Source organism: Protopterus annectens, chromosome 1.part2 (genome assembly GCF_019279795.1).
Source record: "Protopterus annectens isolate FY-2018-M chromosome 1.part2, PAN1.0, whole genome shotgun sequence".
NCBI classification, from domain to species: Eukaryota; Metazoa; Chordata; order Ceratodontiformes; family Protopteridae; genus Protopterus; species Protopterus annectens.
This window is the reverse complement of record NC_056727.1, coordinates 1,204,428,098-1,204,454,327: the sequence shown is the minus strand read 5'-3', so window position 1 is coordinate 1,204,454,327 and position 26,230 is coordinate 1,204,428,098. Positions and strand designations below refer to the sequence as shown.

General features: G+C 40.7%; 1 protein-coding gene across 1 annotated transcript in view; it reads left to right on the top strand.

Moving 5' to 3' along the window:
* LOC122792444 (zinc finger protein 540-like) overlaps positions 1–26,230 on the top strand; it is a 143,833-nt gene that overhangs the window by 33,421 nt on the left and 84,182 nt on the right. The window contains exon 3 of the mRNA XM_044060232.1: positions 6,415–6,537. Within this exon, the coding sequence (XP_043916167.1) occupies positions 6,415–6,537 (123 nt within the window). The remainder of the gene's footprint in view (positions 1–6,414; positions 6,538–26,230) is intronic.

Here is a 26,230-nt window from a genome sequence, read left to right as displayed (position 1 = left end):
TAAAGTGGTTTTTTTTTGGGGGGGGGGGCGGAGGCTGCATTGCCCTGTACTTCCTGATGTGAAGTGAAGGTTGTGTCCCACACCCTCACTCTTTGTATATACTCACTCTGCTGCATCACCTTAGTCATGTATGTTAACCCTAACCCTAATCCTCTCCCAGCTCCTAAGCTCAACACTAAACATTAGGGCACTAAACAACCTTTGTCTAATAATACCCCCTAAGGAAGACACACACACACTCACACACACACACACACACACACACACACACACACACACACACACACACACACACACACACACACACACACACACACACACACACACACACACATGCCATCTTCCCAGCATACCAAAACATCTCTGCTGTTCCATAGCCCATACTCTAACCCCAATCTGAAAACACTTGTGAACACACAAACACACAGGCAAACACTCAGCTCCAATACCAAAACTTTCATTACTACCGTCTCACTCTTAACTAACATGTACTGTTGCACGTTAAAGTCTTCCTGCGCTCAACAAGTCATGCATTGTCACTTATGACAGCAGCAAAGCATTTAACAAATTACTTAGTAAACAGTATGGTACCCGTTCTTATAAAACTAAATTTATATTTAGGCATACTTCTCAAACAAAAGTGAGTTTTCTGCCATTTTAGATGCTATAACAAAAACCTAGATTTTACTTGTGTAGAGGGACACATGCAACATCTGCAGTGTGCTATTTAAGGGTAAGTATCTAAGCATCCTGTCTAGCAAACTGTATAAGAAATTCTAGAAGCAGTGCAGAGTTTTTGACGTGTAGGTTGATTAAATTATCATTAGGAGCAGACAAATGACAACATTTGCACAATATTCAGTTTCACAGTTTTCGTCAGAGAGGATTAAAGTAAGTGCTATCAAGTAATTAGTGCACACTACTATGACTTCATCTTGTGCTTCTATATAAAGTTGATATTTTCATTCTTTTAATGTTGTGGCATAAGAAATGACATTAAGATGATTTTTCCATTAAATGTCAATGTGCACACTTATTTGCCTTTGAAGTAATGAGCACACTTTTAAGGTGTCTTGTACATAATTCATCCAGTATCATTCCATGAAACATCCATGAAAATATGCCAAACCATTTTGGAAAAACAATCTCTTATATAACTGGAGTGCAAACAACCAAAAGTAGACAGCAGTTTGGAGCCAGTCATCTTGAAAAAACAAATGTTAAGAACTATTTAAAGTGTTTTTGCTAAAGGCTAAATTCCTTTATAATAGTAGGCTCAGCATTCCTTCTTCTAAGTACCTTAGGTGCCATTATATTAAAATCTATGGCCATGATCTTCCAGATCGTCTTAACATATTTTAATTCTAGTTTACCATGCAATCTTTTATGCAGTTTGGCATGTACTTTATCTGTTTTTTCACGGTTTTGGAGTCACTGATCTTGAAGCTGTATACCAGTTTCCATTTGTACACCATGGCTTTTGGAATCGCTACATCTCCAGAACTCGTTTTATAAAATTATGAAGTTTGGGAAGACTCTTAGTGACTTGAGTGTTGCAGGGTAAGGGGCTACAAGTGCAGGGCTTTGACAGCTGTCTAGGCCATCTGAGGTTACAACCTTCAGAATAAAGAATCTATTTTATAAGAGCTAAGTATTCTGCCTTCCAGCCCCCTACTTCCCTTTTCTCTGTTTTTGTTTTGGTTCCATTATTAAATAGCTGTTATAGAGAGAAAAGAGCCATGTAGACTCCTGAGCTCATCTTTGAAGTCTAGCCTTGGCTTCGACCTACAAGAATTGTGAAGTATGTTGCTGCTTCTGACTGTCAAAAAGTTAAGTATCAAGTGCTGATATTTAAGACTGAAAGAATGACATACTTATATATTAGCTAAGTGACTTGATGTATGTATTCTAGTACAGTAATAGTTTGAAAAAGGGGATTCTGTGTTATTGGACTTGCCTGTTGCTCTTACTATTTATGGTTTTACCAAGTTAGTCAGTTATATAATTTTTACTATGGAGAAGAGACTTTGCTGTTTACAAGTGCTTTTCTGGGGTGTAATCTGGGAGCTTTAGTATAGCTTACTCAGTTACACAAACTTCATTTGTTTTGGAAGTAGTAACTTATTAAAGGACAAAAGCGTTTATCATTTTTATTAAACTCATTTGTCTGACCGTCTCTGGGATTGATTTTCTGTTTTTTTTTATTTTCTGCCCTATGCTTGGGGTTACTGAAGCAGAGATTAATACTCACTGTCTAGCCGTCACCCTGTGTTCATTCCCATAACATGCCACAATAAAGTCGTTTTTTGCTTGCCTAAACCTTTGTGCTGGCTCGTTTTGTTTGTTTTGACATTTTGGTTTGAGCCTTGCACTGGATCCACTTGCGTGTCTTTTTTGGTTTGCTCCATTCCCATAACTAGAGCATAGTCTGTACAGATGGTTGGTCAGCTTCTTTCACTGTGTGTTCCCGAATCTGGGTCATCAGCCACAGAGTTGACATCAAACCTTGGCCATCAGTAGTACAAATGGATTCCATTCAGTGTAGCTCTAAGCTTACTCCTAAACTTGATTCAGAAGCAGCACAGATAGTTAACCACCCTGTGTCATCCTGACCTAAGAGTCCACAAAAGTACTTCCAATTATCTGTCCTGTGCCCTGCCCTGGGTTCTTCATTATACCTTAGGTTTCAGACACCGCTGATGATTACCCAGTCATTATCACTGTAAACCCATCTCTAGCTATGGCCCTAAATCATCATAACCTTAACACGTGGTTTTCACACGTTGCCAAAATGAGAAGTAGAGGGGTGGGGAGAGAGAAACTTCTTAACCCCAAACTCACTTTGAAATGTGGCTCACCAGAATTGCATTTGGATGTATATATGTATGAACTCAGCAGTTAGAGGTTGATCCAGTCTGTGTCACCCAATGAACTTTGCCAAACATGGTCACTAGCAGCACAGATGAGTACATTCTGTTCCACCATGAGCTCATTCTTAAACCTGGATCACATGCAACATTTATTTTATACTTACACATTAAAATCTTAAGCATTATCATAAACAACATTATTAGGAAAGACAATAACAATTATATTTGTGTGTGCACGTGTGTGTGTGTGTGTGTGTGTGTGTGTGTGTGTGTGTGTGTGTGTGTGTGTGTGTGTGTGTGTGTGTGTGTGTGTGTATATATATATATATCTATATATATATCTATATATATATATATATATATATATATATATATATATCGTCTATATCTATCTAGCTATCTATCTAATATATATATATATATATATATAGATATATATATATATATATATATATACACACACACACACACACACAAACACACACACACACACACACACACACACACACACACACACACACACACACACACACACATATATCTATATATATGGGTCTGCTTCAAAATGTCGATGACCCATATAGTCGAATTACACAACATTGAGACGATAACAGCGAAAAGCCATTTAATCGAAACCTTAAAATTATGAAACTCAGAACATTGAGCTATGCAAGTTACTAGAAGTTCGGTCTTCACTTAAAGGAACACTGCTCTGTTTAAAGACAGCCTACAATAAATAAGTATAAGCGGTTTGAAATGGAGATTGCATTACAGTGAGTATCGGGACAGTTACCCTTTTCTCACTATAATGCAGTCTCAGAGTTGGTATATAAAATTTACAGGGGGTGTGGGGGCTTGCCCTCTTGCAAAACCACTCATACTTATTTAGTGTAGGCTGTCTTTAAACGGAGCAGTGTTCCTTTAAGTGAAGACTGGACTTCTGGTAACTTGTATAGTTCAATGTTCCGGGTATCATTATTTTAAGGTTTTGATTAAACTGCTTTTCGCTGTTCTCATCTCGATGTTGTGTAATTCAACTGTATGGATCTTTGACATTATATATAGTTAGAACTGTATTAAATATTTGCAGCCATATCTGGCTTTGAAAAAATCTGCCCTTGTAACATATGTGTCTATCACAGAAAACACACACATGCCTACAGTTTGGTAATGTCAGTTCAATGTTAGGATCTCCTGCTATGAGGTAGCAGCATTTATTTGGTTTATTTGGGAGAGAATAAAGATGGAGAGATTGAGTATGTGAAGACCTTTGGGCTTGTTAGACAAAGATTATCCAGTTTTTATGAAAGCAATGCAGATTAGGATTAATAAAGTATTGATAATATATTGGAATCAGGAGTCTCTGTAATAGGAGTGGTTGGGATAGAAATTTATTGATAATTCCTAAAGGTAGTGAAGAATAATATAGTATGTCAGGGGAAGAGCTTTAATTTATTTTGTTAAATCACGATTTTGATAAAAAATGTGTAGGGCATATATATGGTGTACTTGAGTATAACAAGGTGGTGCTGTTGTTTAGTGGTTGGTTAGGTGAGGTCGAATGTGAGAAATTCAGTTAAGCAGGATGCGTCCATATCCCTCTGTTGTTGAACACCATGGTGTTGAAGGTCAGGAAGCACGTACTGATAGCTGAATGGCTGATATGTGATATGAAGAGTTGCTAGTTGTTTTGAGTTATGCCACTGATTTGAAAGAAATAATAAAAGAAGAGAAGTGGGCGGACTGTATTTTGCAGACTTTGTTGTAGTGTTGTGGTTGGTGGGTTTGTATTTTAATAAGGAAGATACAGATTATTTGTTTGGATGTAGACTAAGGGTAGGAGTGCTGACTTATTCAGACAACATATTTGGTTGTTAGGAGTAAGTTATGGTGGCGTGGATATAATGATGCAGTCATGGAGACAGGTTTTGGATAAAATGAGACAATTTATTTTGGTATGGAGGACCTTCTCTTTGTCTTTTTGAAAGAAGGTTTCTTTATGAAAACAGTGTTCGTGAGATAAAAAGTTTTATTTAATTTATTGTGTTACTTCCTGAACAGTTAGGAGTGGAAGTGATATAAAATGGCAGACGATGTATATTCCTTATGACTTGAGAATTTAGTATTTTTTGTACTGATTGTTCTGTATTAAACTGATGTAAAAGATGAAGTGAAATGTGAGGCAGTTGGAGAAACGTTTAGTTGTTTTGGGATGTTTGGTCTAAATATCGCAACATGTTTTTTGATTTTTCTAGGTTAGAGGATTTAGGGACTTGGCCTAAAAAGAATCCAGGCATATCTATCTGAAAACTTGAACAATGAATACAGTTATATATGGGTTTTGTGGAGATGTTTCAGAAATGGAACTTTTTAGGGTTATGCATGTCATCTGTGTCAGGCCCGGAATAGCTGTAGTGCTGATATATTCTGCATTAAAGAGTGAGTCAATAAAAAGGATGTGGAAGAGATTAAAAGGTGGTTTATGAAAAGGTTTTGTGGATTCTGTTATAATTTATTTCTGTGAAGGAGTTTTTTGTGTTATGAAACTGTTCATGTTTAAGTAACTGAAATATTAAGATGTTTCTGTAATTTGATACATATTTCAGGTTGTTAATAAAGATATCTCCATGACAAAAAACCACAACAACCACGAATCCACCAAAATATTCAAAAATACACCAGCGAAAGAAGCAGTCAAAAGGTGAGATAAAGAGAAATAACTTTAATCCTTGTTATACATCCGTCCTGGTACCTCGGCAATTCGCCTTCAATGGAACAAATATTCAAATATGCACATTCTCTTTTATATACTCATCAATTAAACAATCAATCAATTCATTAACTAATTAACCCTATGAACACCTTAACAAATCATCTAACATCCATTTAATATTATATGTGGAAATTCAAGTAATACAAAATCTTATTTATAGAAAAACTAACTAAAAAAACATATTGATAATATAATATGATATGATATAATATAATAATCCATGTTTCTTTTATTCTTTCGCTGGTGTATCTTTGTTAATAAAGATATCCCTACTTTTCCATGGCAATTTCTGTAATTTGATTTATATTTCAGGTTGTTAATAAAGGTATCCCTACTTTTCCATGACACGTACCACAGGAGCTTTAACATTTAGCTAAGCTACCACCAGTTCAGGCAGATTTGACCTGTTTAATGTCTCCTTTAAGGGATGGTATCCGGAATGTTAGACTTTGTGTAATACTGCATTCAATTCTGAGCATGGAAACATAGATCCAAACATCCAATGAGAGGCTTTAATATAGGTCCTTCTGATCTTCCAGGCATTGAAACTAAGTCTGCAATCTGTGGAACAATTAATACTCCAGTATATAAAATATAATAATTTGGAATGCAGCCATTTTATTCCCTGATGTAGCCAAACTTTATCCCTCGTTACTGTTGCTCGGTTCTCAAGTACTGATATTATTGTCCATCGTATAGGTATGAATAAAACCTTTGCAACATATTTAACATTTATTTTTAACTGAAAGACTTCTGCCATTTTTATTGCAGGCTATGAAATCCCACTGGAGCACCTTTGCATGCTTATTAAGGAAGATGATTCTGTACCACCTGGTGCTGCTGAACGAGACGTAACTGTGCAGCAAAGACAGCTTATTGATGATGGTGTCAGCAGTAAGTAAATGTTCAGACAATTAACTGACTCTTTTTTTTCACTTTAGAAAACAGGAAAATTAGGAATTTAGAATATTTGGCGAGTATAGTATGTTTAGTGGAAGTTGGTCTATTAGCCTTCAAAAACTATGACAAGAATACTGCAGCTTGATACAGTCAAGTAGAATCTGATAAAAAGAGCTTTCTCCGAAACAGACTAATTCCATTTGTCACATAAGGACTTCTAATTACATTTCTTCTGACCCTTTCTTTTGAAATACTTATTTTCTGAACTGGAAAGGGTGCTGGTCAGGCATATCAGAACCAGTTGTGAAGCCCAGGAAGGAGTAAGCTTTAGAACAGCTTTTTTAATGGAAAGAGCATTAGGACATTTCTATAGGGTGGTAAGGTAAGACCCTGAGAAATACTTCAGGACATGTAGTAGTACTTAACACAGGGGGGTAAGGAGCACTGCAGAACATGGTGTTGCAGTGAATGCTGGGCACCATATTACTACAGAACATAGTGTGGCATTGAAGCCTGGGCAGTGTGTGTTACTGTAGAAAATGGTGAGGCACTGAAGGCTGTTGAGTTAATAGGTCGCACTGAATGCTGGGGAGCATCTTACTATATAACATGGTGTAGCACTGATAGCTGTGGGTGAATATTACAGTACACCAAGGTGTGGCACTAATGGCTGGGGGTGGGGGTGAGTACGACAATAGAATATGGTGTGACACTGAAGGCTGGAGGTGAGTATTACTACAAAATGTGATAAGGCACTGAAGGCTGTTGAGTTAGTAAGTCACATGCTGCGGAGCATCCGACTGTAGAACATGGTGTAGCACCGATGGCTGGAGTGAGTGAATGTTACTAAAGACCATGGTGCAGCACTTCTGGTTGGGGGAGGTGAGTATTATTATAGAACATGGTGTCACAATGAATGCTGAGGAGGATAATACTATATATTGTGTGGCATTCATGACTGGGATTGTGTATTATTATAGAACATGTTGCACTGAATCTTGGAGAGCATATTACTCTAGAAAATGGTGTGCAACTGAATGTTGGAGACCATATTACTATAGAATGTGGTGTGGCAGTGAAGGCTGGGCAGTGAATTTTACCATACACCATGTTGTAGTACTGATGGCTGAGGGATGAATATTACCATAGAACATGGTGTTGAACTGAATGCTAGACAACATATTAATAAAGAACATGTTGTTGCACTGAATGTGGGGGATTATATTACTAAAGAACATGGTGTGGCACTGGTTGCTGGAGGTGAGCATTACTATAGAACATGGTGTGGCACTGAATGTGGGGGATTATATTACTAAAGAACATGGTGTGGCACTGGTTGCTGGAGGTGAGCATTACTATAGAACATGGTGTGACACTGAATGCTGGGGAGCATATCACTATAGATCACAGTGTGGCACTGATGGTTGGGGGTCTGTGTATTATTATAAAACATGTTGTTGCACTGAATGCCGGGAAGCATATTACTATAGAGCATGGTGTATCACTGAAGGCTGGGCAGTGAGTATTACTATAGAACAAGGTGTGGTACTAAAGGCTGGGGGTGAGTATTGTTATAGAAAATGGTGACACACTGAATACTTGGATGCATATTACTGTAGAATGTGATGAAGCACTGATAGCTGCAGGTGAGTAATATTTTAGAACCTGGTATGGCACTGAAGGCTGGGGATTCAATATTACTATAGAAGATGATGTTGCACTGAATGTTGGGGGGCATATTACTATAGAACATGGTGTGTCTCTGAAGGCTGGGGGTGCATATTACTACAGAGCATGGTATTGCACTGAAAGCAGGAGAGCATATTATTGATGGCTGGGGGGTGAGTATTATTGTAAAACATGGTATTGCACTGATGGCTGGGGATGAATATTACTATAGACCATGGTGGGGCAGTGATGGCTGGGGGTGTGGAGCGAGAATTACAACAGAATATGATATAACACTGTTGACTTGGGGGTGAGTATTACTATAGAACATGGTGTTGCATGGAATGCTGAGGGGCATATTAATAAAGAACAGGGTGTGGCAATGATTGCTGAGGGGTGAGTATTACTATAGAACATGGTATCGCACTGAAGGCTGGGGATGAATATTATTGCATAACATGGTGTCACACTGAATGTTGGGAAGCATATCACTATAGAACATGGTGTTGCACTGAAGGATGGAGAAAATTACTGTAGAACATGGTGTGACAGTGAAGGCTGGGGAGTGAATGTTACTATACACCATGGTGTTGCACTGATGGCTGAGGGGTGAGTATTACTATAGAACATGGTGTCACACTGAATGCTGGAGAGCATATTACAAAAGAACATGGTGTGGCACTGATTGTCAGGGGTGAATATTACTAAAGAACACTGTGTAGCAGTGATAGATTGGAGTTCACTATTACTGTAGAACACGGTGTGGCACTGAAGGATGGGGTGAGTATTACTATAGAACATGGTGTCACACTGAATGCTGGAGAGCATATTACAAAAGAACATGCTGTGGCATTGGTTGTTGGAGGGGTGAGTATTACTGTAGAACATGGTGTGGCACTCAAGGCTGGAGGTGAGCACTACTTTAGAACATGGTGTGGTTTTGAATGCTGGGGGAGAGTATTACTAAGGAACACGGTGTCGCAGTGAATGCTGGGGAGCGTAATACTATAGAACATAGTGTGGGACTGAAGGTTGGGGGATGAGTATTACTGCAGAACATGGTGTGTACTGAAAGCTGGGGCTGAATATTACTATAGAACATGGTGTTACACTGAATGTTGGGAGCATATTACTATAGAACATGATGTGGCACTGATGGCTTGAGGGCGCTTATTACTATAGAACAGTGTATCACACTGAATGCTGGGGATCATGTTACTAAAGAACATGGTGTGGCACTGATTGTCGGGGTGAATATTACTAAAGAACACTGTGTAGCAGTGATAGATTGGAGTTCACTATTACTGTAGAACACGGTGTGGCACTGAAGGATGGGGTGAGTATTACTATAGAAAATGATGTCACACTGAATACTGGGGAGCACATTACTGTAGAATGTAGAGTGGCACTGAAGACTGGGGTGAGCAACACTAAAAATGATGTAATACTAAAGGTTAAGGGTGAGCAACATTGAAAAACATTCTAAGACTGGAAGTGAGAAAAACCATAGAAGATAGTGGGATGCTGAAGGCTGAGAGGTTAAATTGCATTGCAATCCATGGTGTGTGGTATTGAAAGATGAGGGTGAGCAACACTGCATTACATGGTGCAGTGTTGCATGCTGAATGCTGGGGGTTAGCAGCAGCATAAAATGTGCTGTGGCACTTATGTTGAGTGGAGGATTTGCAAACGAAAACAACTTTGTCAGCAGCAGCATAGGTGCCCAAGATGTACGACTGTAACTCAGCAACAGTAGCAACTCTGATCAGTAATGCAGCCTATAACATAGCTAGTGATCCTGCCATTCTGGCTTGTTGCTGGGCTAAGGTGGGCATATAGAAAGTGAGTACGACAGTATTTCTGACACCCACTGCCATTTGTGCTTTTATCTTCTTCATCATGGTGGTGCTGCGGTAGCATTATTGCCTCACAGTAAGACGCTGTCCAGTTCGATTCTCAGCTAGAGCGGCTTCTGCGTGCAGACATACGTGAATGGGCGTACCTTCGTTGAAGGTTGTGCATCAGGGCTGGCAACTCGGCATGTAAAAATCAACTGCCAATCATTAGCAGACCGGAGTTCCGCTGTGGCGACCCCTAACCGGGAAAAGCCAAAAGACGCAACAACAACAACATCTTCTTCATCAGCAGCTCAGAGGAGAGAATGCAAGGTTGTTTCAGTGGCAGGAAATGAATGTGCATTAATCAACACCTGGAACATTTATTTTAGCCAGTAAGCTGTTATATGTGCTTTTCATTTTATTAACAGAACCAAATGTTATTAGGATTTCACTAACAATGTTGAAAGGTAAAATGTAGGGGAGAAGTGAAGTAGCATTTCAGATTAAGAGGAATTTGTGATGTTCATCGTGTTTCACTGTTGCAGTCATTACACTTGGATTATCCTGCTGGCAGGCTACCCGCAGTCGGCCTGAATTCCAAAGTCTAAGTCTGGCGTCGGTTGCTCTCGTCTCTTCCCTGACGTCAGTGCGCCAGGGGTATAAAAGATGCAGCTGACGCCATTTTCTCCAGTCTTTCTTGCTGCGCGGTGCCCGAAGCAAAAGCAGTTCGCAAGTGCCGGTCGGCAGACTACTGAGATTTTCAAAGACGAATTTCAGATCCGAAGTCTTCATTAAAGCTAAGTACCCTGTTGGGGAAACTTTTTTCTTGCTCCAGACTGATGTCAGAAAAAGTTAACAACTGTATTTCTTGTGGGAAGCAAATACCTCATAAGGATTTTCATTCTTACTGTATTCCTTGCCTAGGCCCTGATCACAATGTTGCTAGCTGTCGGTTTTGTGCTAGATTTAACCAAAGCACTATTAAGCGTCGGAACGATTTTGCTTTCCATTACTTTGGCCGAATATTCAATTATATAATGCCGTTGGAACAGCCAACGACCGGAGTTTATAAAAAGCGCAAGGAAAAAGAAAAGGACAGGCATCCGAGGTCCAAAACCGACGACAAAGCTTCCGCTAAGCCAGTCGCCGGTTTGCCGGTTCTCAGTGAGGTGCTTTTGCAGCCCCTGATGCCCACTACCTCAGAGCCACAGGCTGCTGACGATTCCCACGTGGAGCCAGCTAGGCCTCTGGATACTCAAGGTACTGGACACTCGGAAATCATTCCCTCAGATGGGTCCAAGCCGGTGAGCAGGCATCGGCTTCTGAGGGTGTTTTCAGACCTACACAGTTATATGTAAAGCCTATTTCAGCTTCCAAAGCAAAGACTAAAGCAGCTCTAAAGACAAAGAAACAAGTACAGCATTCTCCTGGACAGACTTCCATGCCTAAAAAACAGATGCTTAAAATGGCCGAAGACTTAATTACCTTGATCAGGGGTTCCCATCCCCCTCCTGACAAGAGCCCTAGGCAAGAGACAGAATATGAATCTTCAGATCAGGTTTCCATTTCCTCTGACTCCTCTTCTGAACAGGAATACTCTCTTCCCCCTTATGAGGATTCTGATGCTGAAGAATCTATCCCTTCAGCCTCTCCACCTGAGGATTATTCTTTTGGGGAAACCCTGCATACCATGAGGGAGCATTTCCACTGGGAGAGCCAAGACTACGCAGAATCTAAGAAAAGGCTTAGAGATTTTCTTTTACTACCTCCGCACAGGCCTCTGGCTATTCCTCCTGTGTTAGATGTCGTAGATGATGTATTTTCAGAGTCCGGCCTTTCTCCTGACTCTTTACCCCCTGCTCCTGTTAAACCAGACAGATACTACAGGGTTCCAGATTCACATAAATTTCTTTATAAAAACCCTGCTGCTGACCCAGAAACTATTTCTCAGGGTCCCAAAGGGGACAAGGCTTCTACTGCAAAAAACCCTATCCTCTCTGATAGGGATTCAAGGGCGCTAGACAGACGGGGAAAAAAGGTTTACACTTCTGCTACTTTGGCTGTGAGAGCTTTAAATTGTCAATTTCATATGCTTAAATATCAGCAATACTTAATGTCACTGCTAAAACAGAAAATGTTGACAAATTCTGATTGTGCAGAAAATAAGGAATTGCAGTGGTTATTGCATGCAACTGAACAAGTAGGAAAGCATACATTGCAACGTGGTTTTGATTCTCTGGAGGCCTCTTGCAGGGCCACAGTTACGGGTTCTGTCATTAGGAGGCATGCTTGGTTAAAGGAGCAGAATCTGCCTGATCATGTTAAAGCAAAATTATTAGATGCTCCACTACAGCATGATACCTTATTTGGTGTTAAAGCAGAGGAGGTGTTGAAGAAAATGGAGGACAAAGCGAAATCTGTGCAAACAGTAAAGGATTTCTTACAGGTACAGCCACCCATATTTAGCAGGAACTGGCCTACAAAGAATTGGTCCTTTCCAGTGTCAGACAGCCCACAAAGAGGCAGATACAGATGCCCCAGTGGCAGATCCCTGCCCCAGGGCTCACACAGGCCTAAACAGTGGGGCGCTTCTACCTCCGAAAGCGGAGAAGACTAATCACAGCCATACAGGAAACAGCCCCAATGACTTTCCTCTGCCAACACCAAGCACTTATCTTTTGGTAGCCCCCTTGGCACATGATCACCCAGGACAAATGGGTCTTGAATATAGTGTCCCAGGGCTACAGGTTCCATTTTCACACCCTGCCACGGGCAATAGGTATGCCAAACCTGCCACACAGTCAATGGGCAGAGGCACAAAAACAAGTCTCATCTGTCATGGACATGAGGGCCATTCAGCAAGTATCACAGCAAGAGCAGGGACAAGGATTTTACTCAAGACTTTTCTTGGTACCCAGAAAGGACAAAGCCTGGAGACCAGTAATGGACCTATCTACTCTAAACACATTTCTGGACGTCCCAAAATTCAAAATGTTGACTCTGCAGCAGCTTCTGCCCGTGCTGGGCAAGAAGGCTTGGCTTGTAACTTTGGACCTAAAAGAGGCATACCTGCATATCCCAATCAAACTAAAAAACGAAACTATCAAACCGTGAAGAAACAGATGAAAGCAGAGCTCCTTAACGAAACACTGTTTAATTCTTGAAGTGCGATAATTTCAGTACACTTTTCGTTGGGAACAGACCCAACTTCATCAGAAGGTTAAAAAATCAGTCAAACAAAGAACCATGGACTAAGCAATATATACATCAAATACTGAGCACGCCCTTCCTGAATCCTAATTAAGTAATTAGTTTAATTAGAAGAGAGATTCAGTTTACTGAGTGCACAAGCTCTCTAGTAGGAAGTAACTTTGAAAGGGTGCCCAAACTAAAAACAAGTTTAAAATTAGTAAAAGGTAAAAAATAAAAAGTGTGTCTTGATGAGGGACTTGTTTTAACTTGTTGAACCACATACCAACGCATAAAAAATATATGTATGTGAGTTCACAGGCATTGTCTAAACTTTTAAAACAATAACCAGAACAGCAGATGAAAAAAGTCCTGTATGAAATAATTGAAACCAAAGTGTTAAAATGTTTCCAGTGTCAAATGACCACTTTAGCGCACCAAACATTATTGATTTCAATCACCTAGTTCCAAAGGGAAGTTCGTGCCAACTCACCATAATACTATGAGGAGTAACTAATACATCCTCATTGTATTTGAATGGGTAGGTGCTACCTGTCAGTGTTGACTAAAGTTATTTGTTATTCATAATGTTTCCTGCATGTACATATACTAAGACTACACATGATGTATTGTAAAATACTATCATGGAATCTTGAGTATGTACAAAAAGTGTATTATGTGTACAGGGACTAGTCGATAGGTCAAGTTAGGTTTAAAGTCTATCTCTCAAGGTTTTTTAATCTCAAAATACAGGCTATTGAGCTTGTTTCGTTAATTCCTGGCCACTGGTTAGCATTTGTCCTGAGCTGCCAGATAAGTTCTTTTCTCTCTAACTTTAGTGAGTCGTAGCCCCCTCTAGGGTCTCTAACCTGTTGGTCTATAACCCTGAACTTAAATTCATGGTCAAGGTGTTCATTGTGGTGTCTAGCTAGTGCATTGACCTGGTTGTTGTTCCTGATGTTGTATATATGTTCATACACCCTTTCTTTAAGCTTTCTATCTGTCTTACCGATATAGAAAGCAGGGCATTGGAGGCACTATGCTAGGTACACCACTTGCATGCTGTTACAATTGGCCTTGAAGTTGGTTTTATAGTTCAAGTCACCTATCTGAAAATCACGTCCCTCATCTACAAATTGACAATATTTACACATGTTACACTTGAACATACCCATTTGGGTTTTGTGTAGTTGCCTGTCATTTTCCAATAGTTGTTTTAAATTACTCCCCCGTTTGTAAGTTACTAGGGGTCTGTCTGGTAGTACCATTCGATATTTACTGTCAGCAGTAAATCCCAGTTCTTTAACATTATTCTGTGTAAGTCATGGGAATCCATATTGAAAGTACTACAGAATCTCCATGAAAAACCAGTCGTGTCAACTAACCTACTGTTCTGTGTAGAAATGTCAATCTGTATGTCCTTGTTCCTACCCAATATAGGGACATAGACTTTCAGGGTCCTTTTGGCTTTGACTTCATCAACAATTTCTTGCAAGAAGTTAGGGGGGTACCCTCTCTTTAAGAAAAACTGAGTCAACAGGTCACATTCCTCCAGAAACTCAGTATCTTTGATTACCATTCTAGCTGCCCTAACCAGTTGGCCTTTTACCACTGATTTCTTCTGGTGTTTCGGATGGCAGCTAGAATAGTGTAGTGTAGGAATGAGTTAGAATAGGTGTCTTTTCGATGAATTTTAGATACCCATTTTTTACTATCATAATCCTTCCTCAGATCTACATCTAAGTAGTTGATCCTGTGTTTATTATAATTATACGTGAAAGACAGAAAGTCAGTGGAGTTGTTAAACTCCATCAGCATTTTCTCGATTTCCACATCAGTTCCATCGAATAACGAAAATATGTCATCCAGGAACCTCGTGTAAAAAATTAGTTTGGCATTGGGAACTCCATTTAGAAACACAAAGGTTCTTTCCCAAAATGCCATCACCAAGTTAGCTATGCTGCCCCCGCATGGGGAGCCCATAGCTACACCGATTTCCTGGTGGTAAATGGCATCTTGGAACATGAGGTAGTTGTAAGAGAGAACAGTGTCAATCAATTCTCCCGTCAATAAAACTTCATCAAGTGGTGCCCCCAATAGTCGTAACATGTCAGTCACCCATTCAATAGCTATAGTGTGGGGAATTGAAGAATAGAGGTCTTTTACGTCAATGGTAACTAGTTGACTGTCTGGAAAGAATCCCACATTATTGATGGATTCTAGAAAGGACCATGAGTCCTTTGTTATTTGTTTCTCCCCTTTCACATATTTTTGGAGGATTCTGTCCAGTACTTTAGCGCAGGTGTAAGTTATACTGTTTCTGCCATCCACTAATGGTCTCATAGGTGGATTGTTGATATTTTTGTGGATTTTAGGGATCCCAAATAGTACTGGAGTTCTAGGTGCCAGTTGCTGCATGTAGGTATATGTGTCCCTGTCAATCCTTGCCTCAATGTATAACTCCTCAATGAACATCTTAACCCTAGATTGGGCTCTGTTCATTTCATTGAGGGATGCCCTTGCATATGTGTTACCACTGAGAATGTTCTGCATTCTGTTGTTATAGTCACTGCATGTCATTATGGTGATCCCGCCCCCTTTATCAGGTTTCATCAGTCGCAAGGGTGCCTCTCTGAGTAGTTCCAGTTCGAACCTCTCTTCCTTTCTGATGTTTGGTGCCATATGGCTACCCCTAGTTTTATATTTTTTGAGGTTCCTAAAATCTAATTCTGTCACTTTCTCAAATAAGGCTAGTGTAGGGTTCAATGGGGGGTTAAATACACTTGATACATAAAATTCTGATCTAACGTTCATCTCATTACCCATCAGTAATAACAAATTTAACTTTCTAGTAAATAGTTTTAAGTCAATTAAGGTTTGTGCCAGGTCGAAGTGGAACGAGGGGACAAAGGTATAACCTTTGGCCAACAGTTCTACAGTGTCAGTACCGATGTTATAATCGGTGTAGTTGTACACTTTGAAGTCCCCGTCCTTATTTGACAAGATTGTACAATCCAAATGTCCGTCCGGGGATTGGACTCCATTATTACTGTCATTTTTCTCATTTACCACCTCTTCCTCCTGGCTCCCTTATTCCTGTTGTTCTGTGTGGTCTTGTTTGGGGCTTCCGGTTGGAAGTTTTTTGAATGGTATATTACTTCAGTTGACTCAGACTGGTGGCCCCCAGTTGTGTCATTGCCTTTGTTGTGAAGTTTGTTCCTTGTACTCCTTCTTGTGTTGTTACAGTTATTTTTAGGTACACTGTTATGGGTTGTTGCTTCTTCCCACTCCATTCCCTCTCCGTTGTCAAGTCCACCCTCTGAAATTTCAGTCATCAACCCCCTTTGGTTCGTTTGGTCGGGTATCACAGGTGTGGTCATGGGAGGACCTGGTAGTTTAGGGTAAGCTTTCCCATCTTTGTAGTCCTTAAGGTCCCTACTGATTTTCTTACTCTTAGTTGCATTGAGTTTAACTAGGTGTTCATCGATACTGACAAAGCACCTTTCATATTCAAATTTGTACCTTTCATAGTCACAATCATTTTTAATAACTAAGTCAAGTTCGTTTATTTCAGTGAGTAGTGTGTCAATCTGGATCTGGTAGTGGTCACAGAATAGTCCCAGCAGTTCTAAACCATGTTTGTCAAAAAGTGTTGTTAAAGCTGTGTGGAAGGAAGATCCTTCCACTAGTCCTGCTGGAAATTGCCAGTGCCTTAGGCCCTTTGGTACAATTTTAAGTCTAATACATTCTCGGAAGTAAGCGACCTCAAGTTGCAACTTCCGAACTCTAAAAAGTTTGTTGTCGAACAAGTTCAACCTAGTTGCAAAGTCAAGGCTTACCTCCGTCTCACTTATGGCGTTGTTGTCTTGTTCATTGTTATTAAATTTAAATCCCCTGTGTACCCACGTGTCAAGCGCTGGTATGGTTGGTGTTTGCCTTTCACTCAGTAGAGACCTGGCTCCTTGGACTCCATTTGTTGAAGCGTATTGCTCACTGTGGTTTGTTGTTCCATTCAACAACCTCCGGTTGAGTCCATTGTTACTGCATAGTCCAGTAGTCGAAGCGTTAGTTCCAATAGTTCCACTGGTCCACTCAGTTCCCCTGTTCGTCCCTCCTTCAACAGTGGTGTTGTTCCCGTTGAGCACCTCACGGTGTGCTCCGGAAACCGCTTCGACCTGCTGCGATAGCCGATCCACTTTTTGAGTTAGTAACTCAATAAGGGTTGTGAGGTTCCCTTCACTCTCCTGGGAATCAGCGCTTCGTAAAACAGGACTCCCTGCTTCCATTTCACAAACAAACAATCGAACTAAAAAACGAAACTATCAAACCGTGAAGAAACAGATGAAAGCAGAGCTCCTTAACGAAACACTGTTTAATTCTTGAAGTGCGATAATTTCAGTACACTTTTCGTTGGGAACAGACCCAACTTCATCAGAAGGTTAAAAAATCAGTCAAAGAACCATGGACTAAGCAATATATACATCAAATACTGAGCACGCCCTTCCTGAATCCTAATTAAGTAATTAGTTTAATTAGAAGAGGGATTCAGTTTACTGAGTGCACAAGCTCTCTAGTCTTTGTTTGACTGATTTTTTAACCTTCTGATGAAGTTGGGTCTGTTCCCAACGAAAAGTGTACTGAAATTATTGCATATCCCAATCAGAAAATCTTGCAGAAGATACCTCAGATTCAAAGCTGGCTCAATGCACTACCAATTCTCTGCACTGCCCTTTGGCTTATCTACTGCGCCCAGGGTCTTCACAAAATGCCTGGCACCAGTAATTGCTTTTTTCAGACAAAGAGGAATTCAAATATATCCTTACTTGGAAGACTGCCTTATTCAAGCAGAGAACAAGGACATTCTACTAAATCATCTGGCGTTTGTAAAAAGAGTATTAATTTGCCTAGGGTACACAGTAAACGAAAAGAAATCAAAACTAGTACCCTCTCAAGAGATAATATTCCTGGGTGCAAGCTTAAATACAACTACCCAGATGGCTTATCTCACGCCAGACAGAGACAACTGACTTCTTACTTCAAAATGTTGGCAACAAAGATCCAGTTATTTACAAGAAAAATTCTGCAGGCTTTGGGCTTCATGGCATCCTGCATTCTGCAAATTCCATATGCCAGACTGCATATGAGGAAACTTCAATGGTATCTAAAAAGTGTTTGGACTCAACATTGTCACAGCCTGGAAACATTAATTACCCTCATTCCTTGCCTGCAACAGGAGTTTCGATGGTGGGCACAGGCCTGTCACCACAACAAGGGACAGCCATTCACCCTGCCCACAGCCAGGCAGTCAATAACAACAGATGCATCAGATTATGCCTGGGGGGCCCACATGGCAGGAAAATGTATTCAGGGTGCATGGCCCACAAGCCAAATGCATCTTCATATCAATCAAAAAGAGATGCTAGCTGTTCAGAATGCCCTGACAGCTTTCAAGGATCTACTTCATCCAGGACAACTACTGATAAGGACCGACAATACTACAGTCATGTGGTACATAAACAAACAGGGAAGCACACATTCCTACCCCCTCTGCAGACAAGCCATGACCTTGTGGAACACAGCATTGACTTATCAAGTATACCTGCAAGCACAATTCCTGCCAGGAAAGAAAAATACTCTGGCAGATGAACTAAGCAGAAACCTCACGGATCCCCACGAGTGGAAACTGGATGCACAAGTCTTCAGCATGATAACAAAGAAATGGGGATGCCCAGACATAGATCTATTTGCCTCCCCTCACAACTGCCAACTACAGAGATTCTGCACAAGGGCTTATCACGAACAACATGGAAAATGGATGCTCTATCATTCAGCTGGAAAACCCTAACAGTATATGCCTTTCCTCCTCTGCCTCTCCTCCCCAAGGTACTTCTAAAGGTCAGACAAGAGAAGCCAAAAATGATTCTGATTGCCCCAGACTGGCCTTGCCAGCACTGGTACCCAATCCTAAAGAGCTTGTCTCAAGGCCCAACCTGGACATTACCTCTAATTCCTCACTTACTGACACCACGAAACTATCAGATCCTGCACAGCCAGCTCAGGACCCTAAATCTGGCATCATGGCGGATAATGTAGCCATTCAGAGCACACCTCTCTCTAAAGCAGTGATGGATGCTATTTTGGAGGTAAGGAGGCCCAGTACCAGAAAATCTTATGCAGAAAAGTGGAAAAGATTCTGTGCTTGGAACCAGGCACAAGGAATTGACATGTTTGTACCAAATATTCCTCAGATTTTACAATATCTAACTGAGATGCTGGACAAAGGCCTATCCTTTTCATCAATTAAAATCCATGCATCTGCCATTTCAGCTCATTACAATATGGAACCACCTATTTTTTCTCATCCATTGCTAAGGCAGTACCTCAGAGGGGCCAAAAATATAAGACCTCCAAGGAGAGCACCAATACCTGCATGGGACCTCAATTATGTCTTGGAAAAACTCACACTGCCACCTTTTGAGACAGCCAATACAGCTGAAATAAAGTTCTTATCTTGGAAAACAGCTCTGCTCCTAGCAATAACCTCTGCAAGATGAGTCTCAGAGTTATAGGCACTCATGGCTGTGGAACCTTTTATCATTTTCCATCCAGACAGGGTTTCTCTGAGGACGAACCCAACATTTATGCCTAAGGTAGTGTCCAGTGTTGCCCTTAACCAAACCATTCATTTGCCAACTTTTTATCCAAACCAACAGAATAAGGGGGAGAGACTCCTGCATTATTTGGACATACACAGACAGCTACACTTCTACTTGGACACAACTAAAGCTTTCAGAAAGACTGAGCAACTTGTAGTGGCATATGCTGCAGGATCACAAGGAAAAGCTATCTCAAAGCAGACTATTTCAAAATGGATAGGCCACTGCATTCATTTCTGCTATTCACAACATGGCAAATCAGTGCCTAAGGGCATTAGGCCACATTCAGCCAGGGCAGCAGCCACTTCAGCAGCCTTCCTCAGAGGAGTACCAACCAAAGACATTTTAGAGGCTGCAACTTGGAGTTCAGCGCACACTTTTACCATGCACTACCATTTACCTCTCTACTCTAAATCCAGAGCAGACTTTGCCACTGCAGTTCTGCAGGGCCTTATAGCCTCTCCTAATCCTATTTAGGCCCAGCCACCCAACCTCAGCTTTGGGATTCTACCCAAGTGTAATGACTGCAACAGTGAAACACGATGAACATAGTACAGTTGTGTACCTACCGTAAATGTAGATGTTCGAGTGTATTCACTGTTGCAGTCCAGGTTACCCACCCTCCACCCCCCTTTCTTTGCTGGGACTTATCTGTACTTCTCTATCCTATACAACCTATGTGGTGTATTTGCTTGTAGATGATGGAAATGTTTATTTTACTGCATGCGTACCTATTGGCATAATTTTTAGCCTTCCAATTTGGGGGTACCTGACATCTGGGGCAAGAAAAATTGAAGAAAATGGCATCAGCTGCATCTTTTATACCCCTGGCGCACTGACGTCAGGGAAGAGGCGACAGCAACCGATGCCGGACCTAGACTTTGGAATTCAGGTTGACTGCGGATAGCCTGCCAGCAGGATAACCCAAGTGTAATGACTGCAACAGTGAATACACTCGAACATCTACATTTATGGTAGGTACACAACTGCACTTTTTATGTCAGTTTGCAGCCATTCTACTGATACAGAACTGTACAAAAGTGTCCATTCATTGCAATGTGTCTAAATATTGTTTGTAATTTACTGAACTTGTTGGAGATGGATACAACTGGGTGTTCTGAAAACTCATCAAGATTAAGGTAGTGTAGTGATTAGAGTTGTAGCTTTACATGCAGGTGTTCATGGTTTGAGTCCCAAGACAAACAATTCATTTTGGGTGGGAGGTTGGCATAATGGTAAAGGTGTTAACTTTACAGACACAAAGTGCAGCATTTGATTCTCACATGGGCTAACTGGCTAGGCTTAAAATGGTCCACATGGGCAGTTAGCTTAGTACAATCCTATGAATCTATGAATAGCCTGTCCTGAGAAAGACAGACAGAGAGAAGCAAAATAAAGGTAAAGGGAAAGAATGCCTTCTGTGAGTAACTGAATAGAATTGTTCTTACTCATGGGAAAGTTAATAATTAGTTTACTACTTTTTAGAGGACTGTACCATAAAGTGCAAACATGACTGTGTACTCTAGTCTACATGTGATGAAAATGAGGCCCTGTGTTCACACAGGAAGATGGAGTAGTGCAGAAGAAGACGAAGACTACTGAAACTGACTTACCTGTGACAAAATGTACACTGTCTTGATTATCTGTGTCTGTTTTGTCATGTTATTTATGTATCTGTCTAGCTACCTGTTTGTCTGTCTGCAAGTTGCGTCCCCCCCTGTCCGTTATTCACTATATTACTTGCGCTTGCTGCTGCCATGAATAAAAAAGTTTAACTTCACACAAAACAAAGTAAAATTAATAGTGCGAGTCACTGGGTTGAGGCACGACTGCTTTTATTTTTGATTGTGCTTTCACTTTTTTTCTGTGATAATGTTCCAATAGCAGAAAAATGAAAACATTGTACTAACTTTTCTTAGCACTTTGCTAAATGTGTTAATACAAAAGCAAATGCAGCCTGCCTGCAAGAAAACTGCTTATTTAAGTTGAAATGGAAGGAGGAAATCGGAGAACATGTGAGCCAGGGTGTAAACTGAGTGCATGATTTCCTTTTGTGGCAGTAAGCGTGTCTTATTTTTGTCTTTAAGGAAAAATTACTTAATTTTCTTAAATAACGTCTTTGTATGATGGCTCCGTAGTGTTCTTCCACTTTCCTCGAATATGCCACTGCTTTTTTTGATGTACTGCACATTGTATGGGGCTTTCGTCCTCACACTTACACAGTACATCAGTGCTGTGTGATGGGTGCTGTGCATAGGAAGCAATGGAGGAAGGAAGATCTCCATTGTTTTTTTTTTAATTAAAAAAAAGATGCCAGGACACTTTAAAGGTATGGGAGAGATGGGACATATAAAATAAAATTCAGGTACATTTCTCTAGTTTTGCATAACGTACCCGATTATTCTTTCATTTTTGTCAGTCCCATCTCTCTCGTTGGTTTCAAGTGTCTGGTTTTGTAAGTTTATTATTTTATTTTTATTTAAGTGAAAGAAAAGTGAAATTTTTAAGGCATATATTAATAGAAGAAAGTCCGGGCGACCAGACCTTTTTCCATTGGTATATGCATTCTCAGATTTACAACATGCACACTGGTTGGGTGATCAATCAGCATGCTACTTTTTGAATATTAATAGACAGTCATTGTATAATTACTTTTATAACACATTCACAGCGAATTTCACAAGCCACTAGGTCAGGTGAGTTGCAAATACTGAGGCGTATTTCACCACATTAGCCACAGTCTTGGAGGCATGAATGAGTTAAATGCCGAGGTATTTGTTTTCGCCCAGTTCCTTCATTCTAGTCGTACTTGGATTGAAGTTAACCAGACGACAAAATGCCAGCATGATGAATGAAAAGGCTTTTGAGCCATGAGGCCACTGAAGTCATTGCTCGTGAGTTCCTTGGTTCCTTGAAAATTGTTCAGTACAGTAGTGGTTGACATTAAAAAGGTGATCACATAATTGCAGTCACTTAGATAAGCAGCAAAACATGAAACCTGCTCTGACACTTTGTGTTTTTGCAGATGCATCTATGATTGCTGTTTCTGGGTGAAAGAGGGATTCTCTGAAGTACTGAACTGTTAATGCTAGTGTATGTTACACAGCAGTCATTCTTTTGTGATCACTCTTAAGGTTGTCAGAGACTAGTGCATCAGATTTCTACTGGCACCCATATTCTTCTGTAAGCACCTGGAAAATGAGTTTTTTCTTAGAGTTAGTATCTGCACTGCAGAAGTACACATACACTAAATATCTAACTGTATTCGCTTAGCTCCCAAAACAGTGTGTAGATGTTCTGTACTTCGAAAGGCAAGCCATCTGCCCAACGAAATGTATGTGTAGTTCCCTATTTGGCCACCTCCTGCCCAAAAATTGTCCACAGATCAGGAATGCATTTGAGCCAACAGTCTCAGTGCTGCTCCAGTTTGCCTTCAAGAAGACCATCTTCATGGTGGCAATTATATTGACAAGAATGATTTTGGAGCTGCAAGTCCTAGTAGAAAAGCAGATGTTCTTAGTGTTTCACTATTGCAGTCATTACATTTGGGTTATCTGCTTGCAGTAGCCCTCAGTCGGTCTGATTAACAAAGTCTTGGGTCCTACGTCGGATGCTGTCTCTTCCTCCGTGACATCAGGTCGTCAGGAGCATAAAACATGCAGCCGACATCATTACATCAGTGTTTCTTGCCGTGCGGTGCCCAAAGCAGAAGCAGTTCGCAAGTGCCAGTCGGCCGACTCCTGAAATTTTCGTTTTTGAGTTTCAGAACCAAAGTCTTCAACTAAAAGCTAAGTATCACATTGGGGAAACTTTTTCTTGCTCTAAACTGATGTCAGTAAAAGTAAATAATTGCATTTCTTTTGGAAAGTAAATACCTCATAAAGATTTTCATTCGTACTGTATTCCTTACCTAGGCCCTGACCACAATGTACCTTGTTGTCAGTTGTGTGCCTTATTTAAACTACGAACTATCCATTGTCAGTATCTTTGTGCTTCTAAATATTTTGGTGCTTGGTTCAATTATCCTGATATGTCTTTGTTAAGCCATCCGACTACCGACATTCCGAAAAAACAGAAAGATAAAGACAAAGCTCGGTTGGCCAGTACTCAGTGAGGCGCTTTCGCAGCCCCTGATACCTGCTACTTCAGATTAGCAGGCCTCTACTGAGACCCATTCGGAGTCCAGTATGCCACAAGATGCTTCAGCTGTGGAACCTGCAGATGTCTCTGCCTTGGATGGGTCCGGAGCCGCTGTGCAGGCACCGGCTTCTGAGTGTGTATTCAGGCCTACTGACTTGCATATTAAACAGATGCCATCTTCTTCTTTAAGGCCTAAAACTCGAACTATGCCTAGAAAACTGATGCCCAGACCACATGGTCAGGCATCTATGCCTAAAAAACAAATTATAAGAATGGCTGAAGACCTTATTACTTTAATCAGGGGAAGCCAACCTTTGCCCTCTAAGAGACCTAGGACTAAGTTTGCTTATGATACTTCTAACCAGGATTCTGAAGTTTCTGTTTCCTCTGATGACCAGGATTTACACTTATCTACCTATAAGGATTCTGATGCTGAGGACGCTATTCCCTCTGCTTCTCCCCAGAGGATTTCTCTTTTGGTGAAACCTTGCATTCTCTCAGGGAGCATTTTCATTGGGAAAGTCAGGATTTCTCTGATTCTAAAAAGAGGCTTAGGGATTTCTTACTCCTGCCCCAGCACAGGCCTTTAGCTATACCTCCTGTACTAGACATTGTTGATGATGCCTTTTTGGAATCTAGCATGGCCCCTGACTCTTTACCTCCTGCTAACAGAAAATCTGATAGATATTACAGGGTTCCTGACTCTCACAAGTTCCTTTTCAAAAATCCTACTGCGGATCCTGAAACCGTTTCACAGGGACCCAAGGGCATTAAAGCTACTACTGCAAAAAATCCTACCCCCTCTGATAGAGACTCCAGGGTGATGGATAGATGGGGGTAAGAAGGTATACACTTCTTCAACTTTGGCCATTAGGGCCTTGAATTGCCAGTTTCATATGTTAAAGTATCAGCTGCATATTATTAGATTGCTTAAACAGAAAATGATGTTGATTCCTGATTGTGCTGAAAATAAGGATTTACAGGATTTAATGCATTCTGCTGAACAAGTTGGTAAACATACATTGCAATGTGGTTTTGATTCACTAGAGGCATCTTGCAGGGATGTGGTAACTGGGTCTGTATTTAGAAGGCATGCTTGGTTTAAGGAGCAATCCCTGCCAAATCATGTAAAAGCAAAATTACTGGATGCTCCCTGAAATCAGGACCGCCTGTTTGGCAACAAGGCAGAAGAAGTTCGTAAAAAGATGAAGGAAAAAGCTAAATCTATGCAAACTGTTACAGATTTTATACAAGTGCAACCTCCAAGATTTAGTAGGCATTGGCCTTCTAAGAATTGGTCCTTTCCTGCCTCTTTCATACCTTCTCAGTCCAAACCCAAATCCAGCAGAGCACTCAGACTTCAGTTTCAGGGGATGCACATGACTAAGCAGTGGGGGACCTCCATTTCTAAATCTGGGAGTAATAAAACTCCCCCCTATGATATACTGTCTCAATGACCTCTTTTTAAAACTTCCAAGCACTTCTCAACTGACTGCCCCCTTGGGGGGAAAGATTGCACTTCATGCAAAGAAGTGGGGACTCATTACCCAGGACAACTGGGTTTTTAAATATAGTGTCCCAAGGATACAGATTTCACTTCCACACTCTACCATCTCCAAGCGGTTTGCCTGATCTACCTCCAAATCAGTGGGCAGTGGCCCAAAAGCAAGTACTCTCTCTCTTAAGCATAGGGGCTATTCAATTGGTAACAGAAGAGGAAAAGGGACAAGGTTTCTACTCAAGGTTTTTCCTGGTACCCAGAAAAGACAATTCATGCCATCCTATCCTGGACCTGCCTACTCTAAACACCTTTTTGGTGATTCCAAAATTCAAGATGCTGACTCTTCACCAGTTGCTTCCTATGCTAAGCAAAGATGCATGGTTGACCATACTAGTTTTAAAGGAAGCATACCTGCACATCCCAGTCAGGGAATCTTGCAGAAGATACCTATGCTTCAAAGCAGGCTACATGCACTATCAGTTCTCTGCACTGCTCTTTGGCTTATCTACTGCACCCAGGGTGTTCACAAGGTGCCTAGCTCCAGTCATTGGATTCTGCAGGCAAAGAAATATTCATATATACCCATACCTGGACGATTGTCTAATTCAGGCAGAAAACAAGAACATACTTTTGAATCATCTGGCTTTTATACAAAGGGTGCTAACTTGTCTGGGGTACACCATAAATGAAAATAA